Here is a 23,002-nt window from a genome sequence, read left to right on the forward strand (position 1 = left end):
TGCCCCGGCGCATGCGCAGGCGTTCGGCCCGCCGGTCCGCTGGGGGGCGCGCCGGCGGGCGGCGCCGCGCCTCGCGCCCGCTCTCGCGTCCGCCGCCGCCACGCCCAGCCGTGCGGGGTGAGAGGTCGGGAAGATGGCGGCGGCCTTGGGGGAGGAGGTGCCGGACAACGAGGACTACTACTCGCTGCTCAACGTGCGGCGGGAGGTGGGCCTGGCGGCGGCGGAGGGCTGCGGGCGGAGGGGCCGGGCGGTGGGGCAGGGCGGAGCGGCGGGGCCCGGCGGGCCGTGTGACCCCGGTGCCCGCCGGGGCAGGCCGGGCCGGGCCGGGCCGCGTCGGGTCCCGGCGGGCGGGAGCGGGGCTGAGGCAGCCGCTGTCCCGGGAGCAGGAGTTCGGAAATCCGAAGCGGGATGGCGGGGCGGGAGAGCGGCGGGTGAGGCGGGGGTGGGTTGCGGTGAATGCTTCCGATTTGACTCTTCCCGGGGCAGACGGTAGCTCGGCCCTGAGCCGCATCCCCGCGGGTCCGTGGGTCTCGCGTGCTTGTCTCTTTGGCTGCCTGTTCGTTCTGCTTTTAACCAGGGCTGTCCGGACTTCCCAAACGTTTCCAAATTGAAAACTCATACGTGTGTTGCAGGGCATCTCGCTTAGCAAAGAAGGAGGATCAATAGTCCCCGGTTTGATTTTTAAGAATAGATGGGTATTAGTTGGTGCAGTTTTGTTATGCTAGAACAGTTTGGAACTTAATGGGAGGTAGCTGCTTTTTTTATAGTAATGATTAGGCAAATCGCCAAAGATCAGAGTGTATAAACTGTGCTATAGCTTGTTTCGTCAGGTGTAATAGCAATATATCTATACGTACTCTCTCTATGTGCGTACATATATCTAAACAGACTTAACCGCTCAAACACATTGGCCTAGATGTTAACGATTTGGGCTGAAAAAGGCTTTTGCTGAACTACTACTACTGCATATAATAGGAGTTCAGGACTTGGAAGCCATTCAGCCTGATAGCTCGGAAAAAATTATCTTTGGAGTTAATGTCGGTACTTGTGGCCTCAGTGGCAGCCTCCTGTGTCTCATTTGTGGAAATCTTCCACATTTCTGAAGGAAAAATGTGTAACAGTAACTCTGCTTGCAGAATTCCTGAATGCCATGCAGCAAAGTGTGCTCTTTTTAGAAAAATTTCTGTGCAACTCAAGCCTGAGTCTTGTTAAAAGCCAGTGGGCCGTACTTGTAGATCACTCGACAGCTTTTGTAATTCACCCTCCCAAATGTCAGCCGTGTGCAGATGTAGAGGTTAACGGAAAGAGGTGGGAACTGCACAGGGGTTGGGACTGCTTGGGAGATAAACAGCAAAGCCTTAATAGTTAACTTAGCTAGGCTTTCAGCTCTGCGCTAGAGACCAGAAAATTCAGGTTTGGTACAGCAGGGAGCTGGAAACCAAGTTAAAATGGTCTTCGAGGGAGTAATTCCAACTGAGAGTAGTAGTTGCTTTCTTAATTACCCCTTGCTAATTAAATTCAGTAGTACTATCCTGCGTAGCAGTGGAATGCAGTGACTCGCATTTTTGTGTGCTGAGCCAACTTCGTGTGATGTGGTAGCTGAGCTTAAAATAATAGTTAACCACTGAACTTTGCAGCCCCGATGAGGAGAATGAGCCTGCCGAGCAGTGATTTTCGTGCATGTATGTATATAAATGTTTAATCTTTTATAGATTTCAATCCAGTAAAAAAGTGGTGACATGTTTGAGACGTTAAATGAAGCCATTTAAACCCCAAGTAGGGAGATGGGACGCCTTTTAATTTTGCCTGGAATTTTGGTAATAAAGATGTAACTTACGTATGATTATTACTGACTTATGTATTTCATTGCAATTTGAAATGATGTCAGTATTTCTTTAGCGGTTTCTAAGAGGCTATTGCTCATGAAATATTGAGCTAATGACCCGAGCTATTCAATGATGATGAAAGGCCCAATCTAACATTTTATTGAACATGGCATTTATGAAAAATGAAACTGCTCATTTCTATTATATAATCAATAGCACATTAAACCATTTATCATTAATTTGATTAAAGAATGCCATTTTAGACCTATATCTTCCCCTGCCTTCTCAGTCGAGTTTAATTTCAATGTCCGAGAAACACAAGGTGGTAAAAAGAAAAAAAGCTAATCTGTAGCTACGTTTACTGTCTTGGGCCCAGCAAATTTGGCAGGTCCCCTTTTGCTATATCATTTAGAAACATGAAATAGTACACACGTGCAGAGAAAACATTTATTCTAAGCTGTCCTCAAAACTGAATGGATTTCTAGCTTCAGTACACAAATGAATGCGTTTCTTTGATGAAAACCCAGACTCTCCTTACCACAAGTTGGAAAAAAGATGTTACTCTAAGAAACAAACTGTTACGGCCTTTGTTTCCACGGTGAAAGCTTGGAAACTGTGAAAGCTTCAGTCACTGAAGAGTGTTAAGAGTAAATGGAATTTGTGTCTTTAAATTCTGTTATCAAAAGTCATTTTCTGGATGCCCCCTTCTCACTTGCCTGCGTTCTATTCCTGTCCATCATAACCCCTGGCTGTAATAAAAGGGATGACATTTGCTTGAAGGGGGCCAGCAAGTACCCGTCATGTTGTTTCGGTTATTTTACTCTGCATATTTCTCCTGGTGCAGAGTAGTGGCTTCCTGCGCCCTGGGAATTGAGTCTTGCCTGGACAGTTTTGTAACTGGCTGGTTGGTAGCTCTGTGCAGCCACATGCACTACCTGTGCCTTTCGGGGAAGTTCTAGCTGGTTTTGGCAACTGCGCTTCTAAGCAGGTGTTAACCAGCCGCCAAGGCATAGACAGCTGCTGCAATATAAGGACTGTTGCAGGAGCGAGATGAGACAGGGGAAGTTACCAGGACTCTCTAGAGTCAAAAAATAATATTGCTGTGAGGTTGTCTCCTGAGAGATGGTAATGGAAGGAGTGGGGGTTTTATTCCATCGATTCTGAGAGTGCCATCTGAAATCCCTTTCCACCATGTGTCTTTGGAATGAGGCCAGGTGCCGTCTGAAATTCCAGAGTGGTTGTGGTAAAGAACAGGGCTTTTTGTTTTTTCTTGATGCATTTAGTGACACGCTGTTCTTCTGGTTACCAATCTGCTGCAGGTGAGTGTGTTTCTGCGGGCAGATGATGTGCATTCCTTTCGTACAGCATGACAGAGAGCCCTTGCTGTATAGGAAGGGAGGTGCTAGAGAGCATGGCAGTGAAGGGGTGGATGTAAAACTGTAGGTTTACATTTCTTAGCTTTACTGCTGTGGAAAGTCAGTGCTTTTGGATAGTTATAGTATCTACTTGAGGGTTTAAGACTGAAATATGAGTAGAATTTGATGTACATCTCTGGATTTAAGTGTTTTTATCCTGAGGTGACTATTTCTTTTGCTTTTCTGCATTAAATTGAGGAGACATTAGTTGCGTAATAACAATAATGTGTGAACACAGATTGCTTGGGCGTTTTGTTGGGGTTTTTTTAACCTATCTTTTTATACCTAGGTATACACTGATGAGCTGTTGCTGTCACTTGTTGCACTATAAATAGTGTGGGAAATACTGGTGTGCATAATTGAACATTTTATTAACTTACGTAATGAAACAAAAGTCCATTATTGATTTTGTGTAAGTAAAAGTAGTGTAATACAATAGCTGATGGACTTCTCTTTTAGGCCTGATCTTGAGAATGGTCTTTTTAAAATAGTATTGGTTGTACTTTAATTCATTTTTACTGCTGTTCACAGGCCTCTCAGGAAGAGCTAAAAGCTGCCTACCGCCGACTGTGTATGCTCTACCATCCAGACAAGCACAGAGACCCAGAGCTCAAAACGCAAGCTGAGCGGCTGTTTAACCTTGTTCACCAAGCTTATGAAGGTCAGTGGAAGTCTGAAGTTTGCAGAAACTGTTTTCAGGGGTTGTCTAGAAGGAGGGCTGTGTCTTTGTGCTTTTTGAAAAGTATATATATTATTACAAAATAATAATTAAATTTGCTGATGCTTAGCGATGCTTTGTTTCCTGATTCTGTCCTGTAAATCAGAGGAGCAATGCAGTATAAATTCTTCAATGAACGAAATGTGGAGTCTCTGTCTTATTTCCTGCGTGTCGTAAATAATCTTTTCACCACTTCCCTTACTTCTGAAAAGACCGTCCCATAAGAGACTGAGGACTGAAAAGCTTCAAACAGAAAGACAATTTCATATTTTACTTTTGAACTGATACATCCTGAGTTTCTGTACTCTATCACCTGGTTGCAGTCTCCATTGTTTTTCAGCAAGTTCTTCCATATGCTAAGACTGAGACAAGGACAGTAGATTTCATCCAGGGATGCCAAAGCCCTTTAAAAATATTCTGAATTAAGCTGACATTTACTTAAATCCTGGTGTCACCGTAGGTAATATGTAGTGTAACTGAGGCACAAGGAAGTGATTCGTTAGAATTAGCTTGCAGCATTTTGCAAGTGTGGTAAGAGGCACCTGGAATGCAAGTGGATTAGAGGCTGGTAGGACTCCGCTGCATTAAAAAAACTGGTGCACCAAACGAGATGCTCTGTCCTGTAGCCTAAAGAGAAACTAAAGCAAAATGGTGAATAAATATTCCTCTATTAAACCTCAAAGATGAGCTAAATTTTTTTTTTTTTTTTACTCTCATGTTTTCTGAATGATAAGCATTTGTTTCTTCCAGTTGGACTTGAACATGGGTGGAGTCTTTTACATTGTCCCTAGCTAGGCGTTAGGACATAAGGAAGCTTTTGCTGGGGAGAACAGTGAAGGTCTTACATTGATGACATAGGGAATAAAAACTCAGGATGCTTCAATAATTTCATTTTAATGCGGTGAGTAGGTCTTACATTAGAGTCAGCTTTCCCTTTGAATTCTGTGTCTTTGCTTGGCTCTGTGTTGTAATGTATATGTAAACGGTTGTTCATTTAGTACTAAATGTGAGCATAATACTTTACAAGCAAAAGTTTTGACATCTTGAAAATAAGCCACCCCACCTCCTGCCTATTTTCTCCCCCTTCTCTTCCATCTCTTAATATCACACAAGAAAAGAGTTATTTTTTCAGAATGTATAAAAAATAGTATCTCCCTGTGACATTTAGCAAGTTCAATAATCTTCAAGTAGTTCAGATCAAACCTCAGTTACTAGTATAAGCCTCTTTTTGCCTTAATATACACACCCAGCTCCCTGAAGACTCATCAGTTCCTCCACAGTCAAAAGACATGCATGATGATGATGAAGCTGGTCTTGGAACCCTGTGGGAAAAATACGGATGATTTTTTAATTTTTTGTTTTTTTAAGGAATGGTGTAGTATGAGAGATTATGCATTTAAATATGCCTTACATTTTGGAGAGTCTTCTTAATTCTGTGTGCAGTCTTTTTCCAAAGTAACTGTTCTGCAGTCTCCTGGTTTATTTTATTTTCTCCATTGCATTGTGTGACTTTTTGGGAGATTCAGATTCTGCATGCATTTTTGCAATTACCCTGTAGTTGATGTTTGGCAAGGCAGGAACTGCCTCATGGAAATTGCTTTGTTGGTGCTTGGCATGTCCCATATGTTTGGACTGGGTGGGAAAGGATCAGTGGACAGGAACGGTAAGGAAGATTGAACACAGGGAGCGAAGCACCAAAGAGCTTTGAAAGCTAGACAGAGGTAGGTGTCATTCCTCCTCAGACAGTTTCCAGGGACTGCTATCGCTGAATGGCTAATAATCCCAATAATCCCATTAATTGTTAGAGGGCTTGTGTCACCCTTCAGTCAAAGAAAGCAATATTAAAAACCCTGCTGCATATTCAGTTAGTCTGCATGTCTCTTTTGTGTTCTTTTCACTTTTTGATTTTAGAAGTAAGGAAAAAGAAAAAGGAATTTGCTGGGGGGAAAAGTGAGTGTGTCCTGTTAATGTAGCATGTGAAAAGGTTAAAGGGAGTTAATGTAAAAATTGGATGCAACTGTAGAACAATGTGTTTCCAGGATCTGTGCTTGAATTCCAAATAACACTAGTGTGTTGGTCTGAAATGCGAGGAGAAGACCAAAAACTGAGTTCTCTCCTCTTTTGATTTTAACTTGCAGTGCTTAGTGATCCACAGACCAGAGCCATCTATGACATATATGGGAGGAGAGGACTGGAAATGGAAGGATGGGAGGTGAGAGAAATTTAGCACCTTACGGCCAGTGGAATTGACTAAACCCACCTTTATCTGACATTCTTGTTATATCGAGCTGCACCGACACCTTGATGGTAATAAATGCCTGTTTGTTTGAAGGCATCCCTGTTTAGTTATTTCTGCCTCTCTCCATCTCTGCTGAAACACCATGATGGATTTTCAAAGAATACTTAGGTTTTTCACTTGACAAGAGAACAATAAACCTGACATTCAGAGTTCCCTAATAGGATATTACCGTGACAGGCAACATCTTTGTCTGAGACAAATGCGTCGTTATTGTCCATCTAGTCTCATCTTTTTCATCTGAAACTTTTTTCCCAGTATCAGCTAGCCTCTGAGTTTGAAATTACTTTTTCTTTCTGGGCTCTTTGGGGTTGTTTGGTTTTGTTTGGTTGGTTTTTATGGGCTTTGAAAGAGAACTTGTCCATTTGTGGCTTTCCTGTTGTTAAGTCCCCTTGCTAGCCTCTGCTGGTCTTGGTTGATTGCACTACGCTGCTTGCCGCAGAATATATTGTATTGGGTCAGGCCAGTACAGAGGTCAAGTTTGGAGTTAGTAGCAAGACATGTGGAGCAGTGGCAGTGTGTAACAGACTTTTTTGAGCTGCTTGTGGCAGACTTGATCTTATTTTGAAAAGTTGAATCCAATACTCTTTCTATCCATACCTAGAGCCATACCTGTTTAAAACCTTCATTCCCTGAGCCATGTAAGGCAAACAGACATGAATCAGTGTAGCCTAAAATCACAAAACTCTCGCTTAATCAGTTTACCTCAGGCCAGAAGCTTTCAGTTGTTTTCATTTTTTTTCTCTAGCCCTAGTACAGAAGTTAATGGATAGCTGTTGGTAACGGTTGTGCTGCAGTATCTTGTACTTGTGGTTTGAAAGCTATTTGCCCTGGTTTTGTCAAGGAAATAGAAATAACAAGACCATTTTCCCTTCTGTCAAAGCATGGGGTTTTCTCTTGTGCCTGCCATTTGATCTGGCCCAAGTGTTTGCTTCCAAACTCTGAGTTCAGAGTTTGCAGGGTGGCTTACAGCAGCAGCAGGGGCAGCATGTTAGAGCGTACCAGGTCAGTGGACCTCCGTCCCATCAGCAATGCAATACCCTGAATACCTCTTTCTGGTAATCTTCTGTTTTTAATTTCTTTTTGAGCAGGTTGTGGAAAGGAAGAGAACTCCAGCTGAAATCAGGGAAGAATTTGAGCGTTTGCAGAGAGAGAGAGAAGAAAGAAGACTGCAGCAGCGAACTAATCCAAAGGTAAGCAAAGACTTCATCCTAGGGTCAAGGGTGAATCTGTAAATTGTTACGAATATGCAGGGTGTGATTAGCCTAGATGAGGGGCTATAGTAAATAGCCCCTTAGGTATCTACACTTAGTGAGTTACTTTTCCTGTTTTGAATATTCAGTTTCTCTGGGCAATGTAGGGAAAACAGCTAATTTTTTGAACAGTAATCTTCTATTGAAAGTTCCTTTTCTTTATTTCATTGAAACATGTAGGAGCAAAATACCTCTTTCAGCAATTTCAAGAAAACAGACCTAACACTGAAATGTTTATGATTTCTTTCCAAGTATTCCAAATACAATGAAACTCCCTGCAGTTACCTGATGAGTTTCCCTTTGACACTGCTGTAGTGTCACAACAATGCGGGGAGATATTCAAACACAGCTTTGAAACCAATGAAAAATGCAAGGCAGCTACCAAACCAGCTGGGTAGCAGAACTCTTCTGGCTGCAGCACAGTGAGCAAAACCAACCTGAACAGGATTGGGGTCTTGCCAGTTTCACAGTTAGTGCCTGTTCTAGGAAAGCTTGATTGCACTCTCAGGATGAGAATCATTGAGTATTCCATTCGCATCTCTCAGTCTGTTTGAGCAGCCATAAACTGACACTAAATGACCCACCTCGCAGCTGAATCTTGGCTGTTCAGAGATGATCAAGAATACCGTGTTGAGAATGATGTTCTCATGGTAGCGTTGGGATGGCAGGGAGAGGTGGAAATGACGATCGGCCGCTGCTTCCTCTGTCACCTGCTGCGACTGGAATACTCCGATAGTTTAGAATGCTAACGGCTTTGCTGGCTCTTGGCTTGATAAGTACGCTAGGCAAACCCTGGTTTTGTCAGGATTGTCACGGACTGAGGTTTCAAAGCTTGTTGAATCACAAAAATCTTGGTTCTCATGCAGTGAATGACATTATCCAAGGGCTGCATCTACACTGGCCAAATATATTCATACTTTAGTTTACCTGTATCTGTATTTTTCTCGGGGTTTTTTGCTTAAACTATCAGAAACCATTTTGTACCTATTTTTTGAAAAGTGTTAGAAATCCGTTTGTTCTATGCAGTATGGAAGTGGTCCATGGTGAGGGAGCCTTAATTTTACTCTGTCTACCCGAAGGTAACCGTGCAGATATTTATGTAGACAAATTTTGTTCATCTTGAAAAAATAAACTGTAATGAGACATCAATTTTTGTTTTATTTATAAATGCTTCTACCCGTGGTGGAAAACTGGGTATCCCCAGAGCTCTCACTGCAGGCTTGCATTCAATGCAGATTCTGCATCCTGAAGCATGGGTGGCTGTACTCTTCTGATGGCTTTGAAAGAGGAGGTCTCCTGTGTTGTGGTGTTCACGCATGGACCTCTAAAGTGTTGCAGCATAACTTGCGTAACCTGAGAAACAAACTACCGGTTGATTAACAGCTATTACTGTTGTTTTTGAAGGTTGATGGTATTTTCATGGCCAGCAGTTTAAAATCACAATGTTTTCTGATTGGACAGAAGTGTGAGTACGGTAATGCTTAGGACTGTATCAGAAAAATGTCCATCCGGGAAGACCTGTAATGTTTTGAGATATTCACCTTGGCACAGACTTTGGATCTGTGCTGGTCTTAGCAAAGCAAAGGACTAATACAGATCACCAGGCTGTTGTGGATAGTGCACAGATACTGAGACCTTGTTTGTACTGGAAGGGTAAATAAACATAAGGTGTTACATGAATAACTGCTGACAACATTATTGCAGGCAGGAAGGGATTTCTGGATGCCACTAAAGGGGCAAGTCGAACTGTCTCTGCTGGAGATGAGGGTGATTGGGGTCAGAAGGGTATTCTCAGAGAGGGTGATGTTTATCTCCACCTCATGATTCTCTGTGACTTCAGGAATTTGACATTTTGTCTGGGCGCCTCGCTGTGGCTGTGAGCTGTAAAAAGTGGAGCTGCATTGTAAGCCTCAGCCTCTGTGTCCTGTGATAAAATTAGCCATCTGGGTGTTTACAGCAATTGCTGATTGGCAGCCTATAGAAATGTCTCTCCAGGCAGTGTTCCTGTGGAATTAGGTAGCGCAGCTGTGATCATTTCATACACGAACGCAAGTTATTTTAAAATTTCCAACATTTTGTCAGTTCTATAAAACGGTTCCAGCAAAATAAAGCATTTTCACCAGAAATGTTGAGCAATAACCAGATGTAGGCAATTTGGCAGGTTTCGAATTGAGTCTATTATTTGCTTTTAGAGCTTTGTTCCTGCTTTCAAAGATGTGCAGAAGGGTTGAAAAGTTCATTACTTGATTTGAGAAGAACCGCTTCCTGTTAGGAGAAATTAAATCCCATTATTTTCCTGCTGCAGAAGGTCAGCGTCTAAGAGATGCAGGTCCCTCAAGGCTTAGTCTGGCACAGCTTCCATATGTCACCTTCCAGAAGGTAAATCCCTAAGAAAAGAGGCAAGGAGGGAGTATATTCTTCTCTGGCACACCTCTTAATTCCAGCAGTAAAGTCTGTTTCGTATTCGCAGGATGGCAAATAAAGGTGATTTTAAAAGAGGATACCAGGTATCAACTCTGATGGTTCTGTAGCGCTGTTCCCCAGCTTCCCATCCTGCTGAGCTGGTATGCTTTGCAGCATGTCGCGTGCGTGCACCGCTGACTTCTGAGCAGAGCTTTACAGCTTTTTCCCTGCTGCTCTTTCTTTGGGGAGGGCTTTTTCATTTCCAATGGTCTGAGCAGGTGGCTGATGGGGAGTTGTGAGCAGCAGCGGTCCCCTCTCTATTATCCGGTGGCATAGGGGGTGCTGTCGTTCTCTGGGAATATTTTTAACTTTACCATCTGCTGCTTTTCCTGTGCTTGCGCCCGAGCCAGTTTCCTGGCCAGGATCTATAGACCTCTGAGGGTGACTTCACCTGCTCGGCAGGAGGTGAAATGTCTGCACGGAGTCCACCGCTCACTTCAGCGAAAGGCAGCTGAATAGAAGATCTGCTGAGGGGGCAGGGAGGGAGTGGAGACGCTCCTTTTCTCTGAATGGGTCTTGTGGATTTTCATGGATAGGTTCAGGTGTTTACCTTTTTTCGTTAGGAAGGATATTTGCTCTAAAATTCATAGGTGTGAAAAAGGAAATCATAAGATTTTGAGTATGACTGAAAGAAAGGAGGTGCAATGAACTTCAGGAATGTGTGTGGACCTTGATCCATCTTTACGAAGGGTACAAGCATTGCGGTATGAGTAAACATAGTATAGTAAGATGTTTTTCAGTGTTTGGGGTTTTTTAGTGCAAATTCTTGAGAAAGATTTACTGCTGCTTATATTCCAGTCTGAGTTGAAAACACACAATTTTCTGTCTTTTTGCCATTCAAATTCAGCATGCTTACTACTCAGCATGCTATCCCTTGTTTAAAAATGTTTAACTTGGAATTTAAGGTTGCAGTCTGGCAAAGGTTCTGCGCTGAATGTGGCGCTCCACATGGAAAGCCTTTCTTTCCATCCTGCCTGTGTTAGGAAAGATCTTGGGTTTTACGCTTCCTTGAGTTGAAGAGCAACAGGGAAAAATGAAAATAGTTCTCTCTTTTGTTAAAATAAACGCTCACCTGTATCGAGACACATTCGGGTGGCCACTCTGGAGTGCATTTGCTGGAATTTCATTGAGCGGAGTTGGCACTTTCTGTTTCTCTTGGGCTGTTGTACTCCGTGTCTTTCCAGAGGGCTGGAGAGCAGCGCAGGGCTGCGCTGCTTCCTAGGCAGTTGTCGGTTTTGCCTTGCTTTGCTCTTAATTTGGCCTCGTTTCAAGGCACAGCACAGCGTAGGAGTGGGCTGAAACTGAAGACGCTGTAGCGTCTGGAGAGCAGATCCCTTGAAGGTGACTTTGCAGATGGTTCCTGAAAAGTAGCCTTCTGCATAAAGGGCAGGAGCTCGTCCTTGGTGCTGCCACAAACAGAATGATGAGCGTAATTGCTTTGAAATTCGCCAGCCTGCCAAGAGTAATCTGTAAACAGTTGGGGCACAGCCCCTGTTCCAGAGTTCTCCTGGCAATAATCACACCTTCCTGTGTTAAAATATTTATCCAATTTTTGCCGTGCAAGAAATCAGAAAATAAACATGGAGAAGAGGTCAGGAATCTCCACAGCAAATAAATAGTTGGGAGCCAAACGAGAAAGAAGTTTTGAGTCCTGTCAGACTCTGCAATTCTTCTTATATTTATGGTTCATCATTTGATTAGAGTGGAGTGAGCAAGGAAGAACGCTCACTCAGATTGAAATAAGAATTTATTCCATCCACACTTGGACTCTGTGTGAGTGGTTTTTGTACCTACCCAGCTATTGAGTTTCTTTATACAAATTGCTCGGGGTTCGTTCTGTGCTTCTGCACAGAGGGTTGTTTTTTTTATTGCAACTGGTACATTTTATATGAGCTGGAATGCTGTTTAATAGGTCTATAGGGAAGGTTTCCAAAGCCTCTTGAAGTTATATGACCCAGACAAGGATCTAATCGTGCCCTTTTCAAATAAACCCACTCTTGCAGTTAGTCTGAGTGAGCACAGCAGCAGGTAGCCAGACTATTTAGCTGTGGCCTAGTTTTTTGTAGGAATAAGCTTTCTATCGTCTGAGAAAGGAAATATTTACCAATTCCTAAAAGTCTCCCTTTGTCAAGCTTTTCTTCTGATTACAAGATATAAACTAGGAAAAAGAAAACTAAATTTTTGACTAACGAGGTCAATTGCAAGTGAATGATGCAGCTCAAAACTAAGTTGTTTCAGATAACTCAGAGAAGAAAGCATTTAGAGGATTTCTGGCCAAGTTCCATGGAAGAAAATCAATTTCTAAAATATATTATTTCAACTTCAAAATACTGACAGAGCAGAGTCAGTTGTGGGGGAAGAAGAAACCTGCTGTGTGAAAGTGTTCTACCTACTTCTGTAATGTGTCACAATAGAACTACCTACTAGTATTACAAGTTGCAATCCTGCTGACAAACTGTCTTTTATCCAGTTTACTTATGATTTATATTGCTGTTTTAGAATATTGTGATCATTAATTTTTGTTTGTCTTGAATGTGTAAGAAATGCATTTTAGAGTGGAAAAGGTAATAGCAGAACAAGAAAAAAATGCAAAAAAATTTAATCATGTACAAGGACTGTTTAGCCATTTGGCCTCTATATGTTGGATGTTTGTTAATGCCAAGTACTTGTTTCACTTGTCATTCCTTAGGGAACAATTAGTGTTGGAATAGATGCCACTGACCTCTTTGATCGTTACGATGAAGAATACGAAGATGTGCCTGGGAGCAGCTTTCCCCAGATTGAGATAAACAAAATGCACATATCCCAGTCCATTGAGGTAAGGAGGGCAGACACTGCTGCTGGTGTGGAGCAGGGCCTGAGCTAATGAGGCACTACCGTGCAAAGCAACGGGAAATGAAACACTGCTCAGGGGGTTCTCATCTTGATTTATGGAAGGATGCGATTACCAGCGTGGGTGGGAAGAGTAAGGTCAGTTCCAGCAGGACTGCGTGTTGACTGTACAGCGTGCGTTTGCATGACTCATTTGTAGGCTACAGTGGTCCTGCCTGCTAGCACAGAGGCTCAGTCATGATTGAAAACAGGTATCTACTTCTCACTGAACATGGAGTGTTTAGTGTATGAAAATGAATGGCGCCCAGTTTTGAGGATGTGGGGTAAGGAAAAGAAAGGGGAGCATTTCCTCTGTTCCAGAGAGGTGATGAAATTTAGTCTGCTAGTGACATTAGAAGGGTTTGCAGCTCAGGGTCAGGACTTTAAGGTGGTACATTAAAGGCGTCACAAATGTCTGGTACTGTAAGAATTATCTCACTTTTTGCCATACTTGATCTTTGACTACAAAATTTAGAGCAAGTGTGGCCATGTCTGGTTGAAAGACCTGGGCTCAGTGGATGACAAGGAGTCATTGGAGAGTTACCTTTTTCTCTGCGCTTACACTCACTGCAGTCGTGATTATGTCCTTGCAGAATAAGCACTAAATGTGTGAATTGGGATCAGACTAATTGGTAACAATATATTCATTTTTCAGGCACCACTGACTGCCACGGACACAGCAATACTGTCTGGTAATCTTTCCACCCAGAATGGGAATGGAGGTGGATCGATTAATGTTGCTCTGAGACGAGTGACATCTGCCAAGGGATGGGGAGAGGTAAGAGTACTAAGTGTTATGCATTTTTATATCCAGTCTATTTCAGGCTGCTTGGATTAGTTACCTAGTGTTTATTTTCTTTAGGGAACTTTAGCTCTGTTTTATCTCTCATTTTCTATGTTCTGTAGAATGTAGAAAAAGGAATTTGAGGAAAAAGGGAAGGCCAAACTTTGTTTTTTCTTAATTTTTTCCCCTTTCCATTTGGCCATGCATTTTTGGACTTCACTTGTGCTGACAGAATTGTTACCTGTTGTCTCCAGCCTTCCTAATTTCACTGTCTGAAGGTTCTCAGGTGCCTTCCAGTGCTGTGAGCATGCACCTTAGGGCAGCGTGATAGTTTGCCTTCGCTTCAAAAACTGCTTTGCTCACAAGGGAAGAAGTTACGGGGGAAAACAGTTTGACTCCCAGGAAGATCTGATCTAAGGAGCTGGAAGGTCCCACGCTACCACCTGCAAGCTGTGCCTCGCTAGACCGGTGGCTTTGTTTGAGATGCTCATGGCATCGCTGCTACGGCTGGCAGGCAGCTTGCTTTCTACGCCTTCCTTTTTGCACACTGGCTTCTGCTAACCTGTTTCCTCAGCTTGTGAGAAATGGTATTTTTCCCTCTCGTTTGAGAATTCATAGACTAGAGGCATTTGATTTGCATTAGGATTTCATAATATTGGTAATACAGGAGCTTGTGGATATTGTCATGAGTCAGTTGACTAAAAAAGTCTTAAAAAACCCGTGCAATAAACTTACTTGGGAGATGCAGATATAGTAGGAACTGCTTTTGCAGGTTTTGTCATGAAAAGTGTCAGGTCTAAGAACTGCTTCCGTTAGCGAGACTGAACAGCATCAAATAAACATTGAATAGCAGCCCTGGAAGTCACCCAGACTAGTGGGTGAAGCAGCAGGTGTGTTTTGCAGACGCTGAGACGGTGCAGCAGCAGAAGTGCTGACAACATTACTGTGAGGCTGTCCTGGGAAGGACTCTTACCCTCAGAGGGCAGCAGCCATGCCTTGCTGTTTGCCGTTGTGAGGCTGCAATGGAGGCGTTTTCTCCATTTTCACTGGACCAACCAGAGCAGGTGCTAGTAGTAGTAGGCTGTAGCGCTACGGAACTGGCTTTGTTTTACTCATGAGGACCCTACTCAGTCAGACACCTCTTATTCTGAATGCAAAGCTAGCAGAAAAGAATGGATGCTGAAATACATGGTAAATGTTACTCGCGCGTAATATGTCTGTGACGTAAATGACGTTTGTGAAGTACTTGGTCACTGTTGTAAAAGATGTTTTCTTCTACCAATCTGGCGTTATGCATTTCAACAGTTGGAGTTTGGAGCAGGAGACCTTCAGGGACCTCTCTTCGGTCTGAAGATATTCCGTAATCTTACACCAAGATGGTAAATATTAGAAAAATGGTCTAATGGTTAATATTCCACACTAAGGAACTAAATGGGCTGAATTCTTTTCCATGTTGATTCTGGATTTGTTTTCTGTCCTACAAAATACGCTATTTCTTCTTCAGACTTAAGGTTGTGCTTTAGTATTGATCAAAATGCTTGTACTCTTTTTGTGTGTTGCTGTCCTCCATTTTGATACCTCCGGTTTAAGGAAGGTCTGTGTTCCACATCCTTAGATTTTGTACTTGATCTTGTCATGAATTTGTGATACCTGAGGCGTCGTCTCACAATCAGAGCCCCAGAAGTTTGCTCTGGGAGCAGAACAAAAAAATTGGGGAGCTCTTCTAGGGCTTCCATGTGTGAGCCTGAGTTTCTGACAGGAAAAGAGGAGATGATATGTCATATTTTTAGGGAAATGATGCCAAATTTGCCACTAGTGTGGTGTCTGTTTACAAATGAACAGAGGTCTCAAGTTGCAAAGGAGAGTACAAGGTAAGGGCTGTGATTGTAGACATATGCTAGAGCATTGTAGGTGCCAGTGTAGACTTCCTTCTTTTTATATTTTCTAATTTAGTAATGCCATTCCTCAGAGCTTATACAGGGATCTTGTTCCGCGTAGAGTCCTTTATTGCTGGTTTTTGGAGCTGATGCTTGAGGATTATTAAATAGCAGGGCTGCTATCTTCTAGCAGCCAAGTGTGCTGCCTTTACAGAAGAGCAGGACTTTATCTGCCTAGGGCGAGAAGGGTAAAGGCTGAAAGGTAGCCTGCTGTGTTGGCTGCAGTGTTGCGGCACAGACCAATAAATTAGGGCATGAGCCCGCTCTTCTGGGTGGTGCTGTGGTCAGTATGGTCTAAATTAGTTTTGAGTTTTTCCTGAAACCCTCAGGTGCTGTGCTCTTTGCAGGATATTCTCTGCATATTCAGCAAGGCTCTTGGGCAAGAAGGAATTTGAGGCCATCTGGGAGCCTGTGTTTTATCACTGATGGGGCTTTCCTTATTTCTCCTAGTTTCATCACTACAAACTGTGCCCTGCAGTTTTCATCGCGTGGGATCCGCCCAGGCCTCACCACGGTCCTAGCCCGCAACCTCGACAAGAACACGATGGGGTACTTACAGTGGCGGTGGGGCATCCAGTCAGCCATGAACACTAGTATTGTCCGGGATACAAAGACCAGCCATTTCACTGTGGCGTTACAGGTGAGAGTCCTGTTGCTGTACGCAGGGGACAGTGATACCACCCTGTGGGAGAAAAGTGCCTCAGCTTTTCTGCTCCAGCAGTATTTTCACTTGGGACTAGAGGATAACCAAGACAGTTGGTACTGTCTTGTATGAATATGTAACGTAGGTAACCAGCTGCATTTGGCAGAATGCAACACTTTGCACCCAACATCGTCATCTCTAATGTGGATCAGCTCAGATTAGGGTCAGGGTGCACAACACAGACTGCAGAGGTTGCAGGCTGTGGCGAGTAAGTGGCAAGCATTGCTATGTTTTCTGTGCTACTTAAAGGATAAGAAAGGAAATTTGAGGGAGCATTCAGTGGTGGCAGAGGGTATGTTTTCATACATTTGTGCCTCTTGTATTTCAGCTGGGAATCCCCCATTCTTTCATGATGGTCAGTTATCAGCATAAGTTTCAGGATGAGGATCAAACACGAGTGAAAGGTTCTCTCAAGTAAGTGTGCAAGAGGAAATTCACATTGCTCACGGCCTGAAGAATCTGTCCTGTCCTGCTGTTGTAGGCCTCCAGGTTCCGCACAAATCAAATGCTTCTGTGGTCTTTGGGAATCTGCTCTTCATTAATTAAATCTGGTAAATGCTGAAGTGAATGTCTTGAAGGCTTAGCTCTGTGTGCCTCTTCGGATAAGTGGAACTTAAAATATTTGTGTGTGGTATCTCTATATCATCACCAATAAGAAAGCCAGAAGTTCTTGTAGTCTGTTTACTACTTTACAAGCTGAAGAGGCTAATTTCATCTTGTAGATACACAGTGAACCTTCCAGTAGCCAACTTTTGCTGCAGAGAGATATATTTCCATGTTTTACTTGTTGGGGAATTACAGGATTCAGTAAAGAGAAATTCAAGAGTCTTCTCTGTCTTAGCAGTTTTTGGTTCTCTCGTTCTAGGGCGGGTTTCTTTGGGACCATAGTGGAGTACGGAGCAGAGAGGAAGATTTCCAGACACAGCATTTTAGGAGCCACCGTCAGTGTTGGTGTTCCCCAAGGAGTGTCTTTGAAAATCAAGTCAGTTCAAGATTACAACTCTAGATTTCAGAGGCTGACCATAACCTGCATTATTCTATTTCCAGTATTCAGGTGGGAAGGTCCCAATCTTAGGGCAATACAGGTATATTGATATATCACTATGAAAGGTTGCAGATGCCCTCACCTCTAATATAAGTGGTGCCCATTGGAAGCAATGCGTGCCTTCTGCTGGTGTTACGCTGAGCCTGAGGCAACTCTTTGAGGACTAGGGTGTGTGTGCGTGCATCAAAATATTCTGAAAATACAGCTTAAAGTAAGGTTTGGAGCATTATGGTAAGTGGATGGAAGATTTCTGAAAATATTATCGATAGAAATGTATTTAATTGCATTCCATTTTTAAAACACTGTACGCAAGTATATACTTGAATTAGTGAATTATCATTAACTAATCTAGGTGATTATACTATTAATAAGATGCAGTTCACAAAGAGGGGCAGAACTCTCTTAAGGGTTCATATACTGTAGTGCATTTTTAATTGGTGCCAGCAGAGGGCGAGCCAGGATGCAGAAACTGTAAAGAAGCCCTCTGTCCCAGGAAAACTAATGTTTTCTAAAATGAATATTATTATAAGTGTCAGAAAAATATTAATGTACTCCTCCCCTGAAGGCACATGCCGGTGTTGTGAACATACACCTTTTCTCTAGGCATTTTCTTTTCTTTTTATGATGATGGTAGTCCCTTTCCCTGGTGAAATTAATAACCAAATAAATTCTCCTAAGATTAAAAAAACACTTTAGAATGGTCAGGTACTACCCCAAGAGATGTCTGCTACGTAAAAGCCTGGCTATGGGTGGTGTCAGCTGTCTGTCTCACTGTTGTCTTGTTTCAGTTTATCAGATTTTCACCTTTTTGAGCTCATCATTCATCTCTCCTTTGGTTCAGCAGTTCTTCAGCAGCATACCCTGCTGCTAAGTGTACTTAATCAAGCACATTAAACTCTGCATTTCCTCTTACCTATCACTCTGTTCTTTTTTGTTCCAGGTTGAATAGGGCTAGCCAGACCTACTTCTTCCCTGTCCACCTAACAGATCAGCTGCTTCCCAGTGCTGTATTCTATGCCACCGTGGGACCTCTAGTTATCTACTTCGCCATGCATAGGCTAATCATCAAACCCTACCTCAGGGCACAAAAGGAGAGGTGAGCTCGCAAGACTGTGTTTTAAATTCAGAGCTGGGAAGTCCCACGCAAGTGCTTCTGGGAGCCTGGTGCAAAGGCTGGAATATCCAGCTGAGGCACTGTGGTTCACTACATCATCAATACTACTGAGTTCTGGAAGCCTACAAAAATATCTTGAAAGGTGGGGAAGAGCCTTAAAACCAAGCTCATTTGTGTCAGGTTGTGGGCCAGTTGTAATTGGGGTGGGTAAGTAGACATCTGCCACTTTGTGGCTGCATCCCATCCACTGTGTAGACCTGATGTGATGTTGACTTCCTTACGCCAGAGAGCTGGAGAAGCAAAGGGAGAATACAGCCAGCGACATCCTTCAGAAGAAGCAGGAGGCTGAAGCTGCGGTGAGTTTTTCCTGTAACTAATCCTTCTTGGTTAAAGGAAGCTGTTTTCACTCCAGGCTTTTCCCTTTTGGACACAGTGTCTGACAGGGCTTGACTTTTGCTCTGCCCCTTGTGTTGTGACAGGTTCGGTTAATGCAAGAGTCTGTCCGGAGGATAATTGAAGCGGAGGAAGCCAGAATGGGTAAAGATTACAACACCATTTACTTGTTCCATAAATTTGGAGAGAGGAGGGAACAATACAAAGGCTGGGTGGTTCGGGGGGAGAAGTGCAAGGTATAATTTCTTTATTTCCACTCCTAATGAAGCACAGCGTAATTGCTGTTGCACACATAATGGGGAAGTTCCGTTACGCTTTGGCTTATGGTGCCTGAGTGTAGTAGGGATCCGCTGAATATTCTCTTGGGACAAGCTGTGAGGTGGGTCAACAGGCTGAAGACAGTGGTCTGTATTCACTTCTCCACAAGAGAGAGGTGTGTGTATAAATATGTGCAAAAGTTATAGTCTGAAGTTTAGGTATCACTGGTCTCTAGCTTACACAGTTTGCTCCTGGATCATAACGGAAATCTGATTTCTGATGTTTGCTAGCAATTTCCAAGCAAATGTTTCAAAGTGAACTGACACCCACTTGGACCGCTGCATCAGCGTGGCATTGAAGTCACGTCATTCTGTCCTAGTGCTGAAGATTGCTAACAAACACCCAAGTAGAAATGTTCTTCTGTCTTGAGAAGCGTGGGTCCGGGCAAGGAGAGTTTAAATGTCATTGAAAGCAAGAGAAAATGCCGGGATGGTCTTTTCATCAGTGTCTGCCTAGCTGTCGGTGGGAAGCCTTTCATCACATCTCTGATTTCATGTGAAATGCAGGTTTGATTGTAGTGAACGCCTGGTATGGGAAGTTTGTTAATGACAACAGCAGGAAGAATGAGAAGGTGAAAGTAATAGATGTGACTGTGCCCCTGCAGTGCTTGGTGAAAGACTCTAAACTCATCCTTACAGAGGCATCCAAGGTACGTAGCTGTTCTGTCAAAGCCCAGACTCAAGGGCTCCAATGTGTGACTCAGAGTTTCAACTGAACCGTATGCTGTCCTGTCAGGGGGTTTCTCCAGTGTGCTTGAAGCTAGTGACTCTAGATCAATTTACAGTGTTACGAATATCCAGGAACTTCTGTTTCTCTGGGCATTTCCAGTGCCAAAGAAACAGCATCTCCGTATTTGCAGCGTGGGACAGTGTCTGTAACAGACTCTGGGGCTGTACACCAGAAACTTCCCAACCCCCTGATTTTCTCTTTTCTGCCATTAGAACTTGTGGAGGCGATTCCTTAGCTTGTCTCATCTCATTGGCAACAAAACTCCCTTTTTTTAATGACACCTCACTCTGGCAGTAATAAATGGTTTGGGTCAGTTGAAGAGCTGTGAAAGTCCACTCCCTGATGCTCAGTCTGTCCTTCTCTGGTTCAAGGCTGGGCTGCCAGGTTTCTACGACCCCTGTGTGGGTGAGGAGAAGAGTTTGAAAGTGCTTTATCAGTTCCGAGGAGTTCTGCACCAAGTGATGTCAGCTGACAATGAGGCCCTTAGGATACCAAAGCAATGTAAGTAGCAAGGACCGCCCTGCTTCTTCCTTCAGGAACCAGTAAAGGATTGCTTCAGCTCTGTGTGGCAAAGTGCACAGAACTGGGGTTCTGGGGTTCAGAACTGGGGTTACTGAAACGGGCTGACCACGATAGGCCTCTGGAGTATGGCCTAAAAGAGCTCAGTAGCACCACTGCAGCTGTTTTTACCAACTAACCTTATATATCTAACTGGAGTTAGAAGCAGAGGCCTCCTGCAGCTGCCGGTGCCCCTGCCAGGCAATTCACAGCATTGGATTGCCCTCTGAGGACTGAATTGAATGTATGAAGGCAAGTTGGAGGCCTGAGCCAGATTTCTTCCTCATCCCCATTCATCTATCTGCCAAAATATTTTCCCTGCCAGAATAATTTTGTGAAACTGGTATCTGCTAGTGACAAGGTTTACCGGTACCCCTGTAGGTCTGGGGAGTTGACTAAAGGGCACAAACCTCGTGTTTACTCTATACCAGCTCCCCAGCCCAATTTAAGAAGCACATCCAACTTACAAAGCTTCCATAAGTACGTTAGAGATGTATATGAATCGTGTTTAATTGGCAGCCAGAAATGTTGCGGTCTGTCCCTGGTACGGTGGCAAGTTCGAGCTAGGACATGTCTTGTCCAACAGAAATGGCATGTGTCTATTTAATTGTTCTTATCCGACAGCTCACAGAATCGATGCAGATGGCTAACGTGGTGAGAGCGTGCGTGTCCATTACAGTACCTGGGTCAACGGAAACTACAAAACCTTCCCCCGGATGCTACAAGTTTGAACAGAGACATTTTTATTTTTACTATCCATATAGCAGGTGGTGTCCTACCAGTTATGTTCGAGACAAAATGAGAGAACCTGCTTCTACAGGTGGCTCCAAGGCAATACTTCTCTGAATTGTGGCTGAGTAACCAATAAAGCAACGTGACTCTGAATGCGCAGTGCTTTCTGCTGAGGTTGTGCAAGCGGGCACTGAGCACCACCCGTCACGCAGCCGAGTCTTTCCTGCTGCAATTTGGCCACGGTCTGTTTGTGCGGTCTCACGTCTATCTTCTTTCACTGAGCAGGGAAGAAGACCTGTTGTTCTCCCTTCTCCACATACTTCCTGGGGTAGGTAACATACCTTTTTCTACTCCTGAGGGGAAGTTGAGTTCTCTGGCCACCTCCTGGAAGGCCTCTGTGTAAATCCTTTTGTTGGAAAGAGGACAGAGATTGTTTTCCATCTCAAATGTGTATTTGAAATGTACTTGTTAAGAACAAGTATGTTTGGAATGGAGTTCTTTTGCCTTTTGTAGTAACATGAACCTCTTCAGCGTGAATCCATCCAGCTGCTAATTTCAAACACTGCTATTCCAGACAAGGACATGGGGTATAATAGTCTTACTAATTCTTCTGCCACCTAGAACCATGTACTATCAAGGTTTTCCAGAAAAGAGGAAAGCAACTGGGGGAGAAGGACAGCAATTCATTTCGCTTGACTCCAATGCTGGAACTCTCTCTTCCCATCTAATTTATTTCTAGGAAAAAGAGGAACATAGGTTACACAAGTAAACCAGACCAAAGTGAGGAGAGATGCCAAATGGGCAAAGAGCTGAAAACGTAAAATTCAGCTGGCCTTTCTAAAAAGCATCAGTTATGACATCAATCCATTGGATTAATCTTGCATAGAAGCCACACCAGTGATTTTCCAGCAAAAAGGGCAGTCGTGTTCTAGTGACACAGCAGATGGAAACGGCAGCCTTATGGTATCTACTACACACTGCATACATCAACACTACTGAGGCTTTTTCATAGAGAAAAGGAATAATCGTGGCTGTTTCTCAGTCACAGTTCTGCTCTTGGTGAGTCCTAGAATAGCCTTCATTGCTTACATGTGAGACAGAGGGGAGAAGAAAAACATATCTTGGCAGTGCATTGTTGCTCTTGGCAGTCCTGAGATGTACCTGGCCCCTTTTTCTGTGCAACGGTGGTTCTCTTTGCTCAAGTCATTGTAACAGGAGAATTAGATTTCCAAAAGCAGACATATTTGAGCCAGTCTGAAAGAGATGCCCCCCCCCACACCCCATACAAGTTCATACAATGAAGGGGTGTTCACTTGTTTTTATTAAAACCAAAACAAAACTCTTCAGTTGTGACCAGCTCCTGGTGCAGGATTTTATTTCACTTACTACCAGTGTTCTGTTGATCTGAAATTAAATGTAAAATGTGCAATAAATTATATTCAGCCGAAAAGTAGCCCATGTTCCCCTTGCATCTGTAGGACACTCTTGAAAATAAACTCTGGAAAAGCAAGGGTTGCAAGTTTTGTAAATGTAGCTGCACCCTCCGTCACATCCTGCTTATTGACCTCTGTTGATCGGTTGTCTCTGTAACTAGTTGAACTGGGCAGAAATCTCCACCAGAAATTCCTTTGTCGTGTCTTGTCACTGTGTGAAGTGCATGGTCAAGAGTGAGAGCCAGCCTGTAGTGACTGGGATGTGGCAAAATATTCCCAAGGAGGAGTACTGAGAATTAAGTTTTGTGTAAGCAAGCGCAAAATAGTGACAATGCATTTACTGCTAAGTACAAAGAACGTTAGCATAGCCCTGTATCTAGTTTGCAGTGACACTGAGGAGTGTTTACACAAAAA

At 43.5% G+C, this 23,002-nt stretch overlaps 1 protein-coding gene across 4 annotated transcripts; it reads left to right on the top strand.

Moving 5' to 3' along the window:
• Window positions 1-72: 72 nt before the first annotated feature.
• DNAJC11 (DnaJ heat shock protein family (Hsp40) member C11) lies at window positions 73-21,308 on the top strand. 4 transcript variants are annotated; one of them, XM_052792135.1, is made up of 16 exons: window positions 73-205; window positions 3,773-3,902; window positions 6,098-6,171; window positions 7,347-7,448; window positions 12,661-12,789; window positions 13,498-13,620; window positions 14,932-15,005; window positions 16,014-16,203; window positions 16,595-16,680; window positions 17,132-17,248; window positions 18,252-18,407; window positions 18,712-18,781; window positions 18,905-18,962; window positions 19,643-19,785; window positions 20,237-20,366; window positions 21,048-21,308. In XM_052792135.1, exons 1-16 carry the CDS (start codon window positions 134-136, stop codon window positions 21,071-21,073), a joined length of 1,680 nt encoding a protein of 559 aa, XP_052648095.1. In that variant the 5' UTR covers window positions 73-133; the 3' UTR covers window positions 21,074-21,308. The 4 variants fall into 4 exon arrangements, with proteins under 4 accessions (XP_052648095.1, XP_052648098.1, XP_052648096.1 ...); XM_052792139.1 differs by lacking the exon at window positions 6,098-6,171 and having other exon boundaries at window positions 108-205; XM_052792138.1 differs by lacking the exons at window positions 19,643-19,785; window positions 20,237-20,366; window positions 21,048-21,308 and adding an exon at window positions 19,312-19,636.
• The last annotated feature ends 1,694 nt before the right edge of the window (window positions 21,309-23,002 follow it).

The sequence above is a fragment of the Harpia harpyja genome, chromosome 7 (genome assembly GCF_026419915.1).
Source record: "Harpia harpyja isolate bHarHar1 chromosome 7, bHarHar1 primary haplotype, whole genome shotgun sequence".
In the NCBI taxonomy this organism is placed as follows: domain Eukaryota; kingdom Metazoa; phylum Chordata; class Aves; order Accipitriformes; family Accipitridae; genus Harpia; species Harpia harpyja.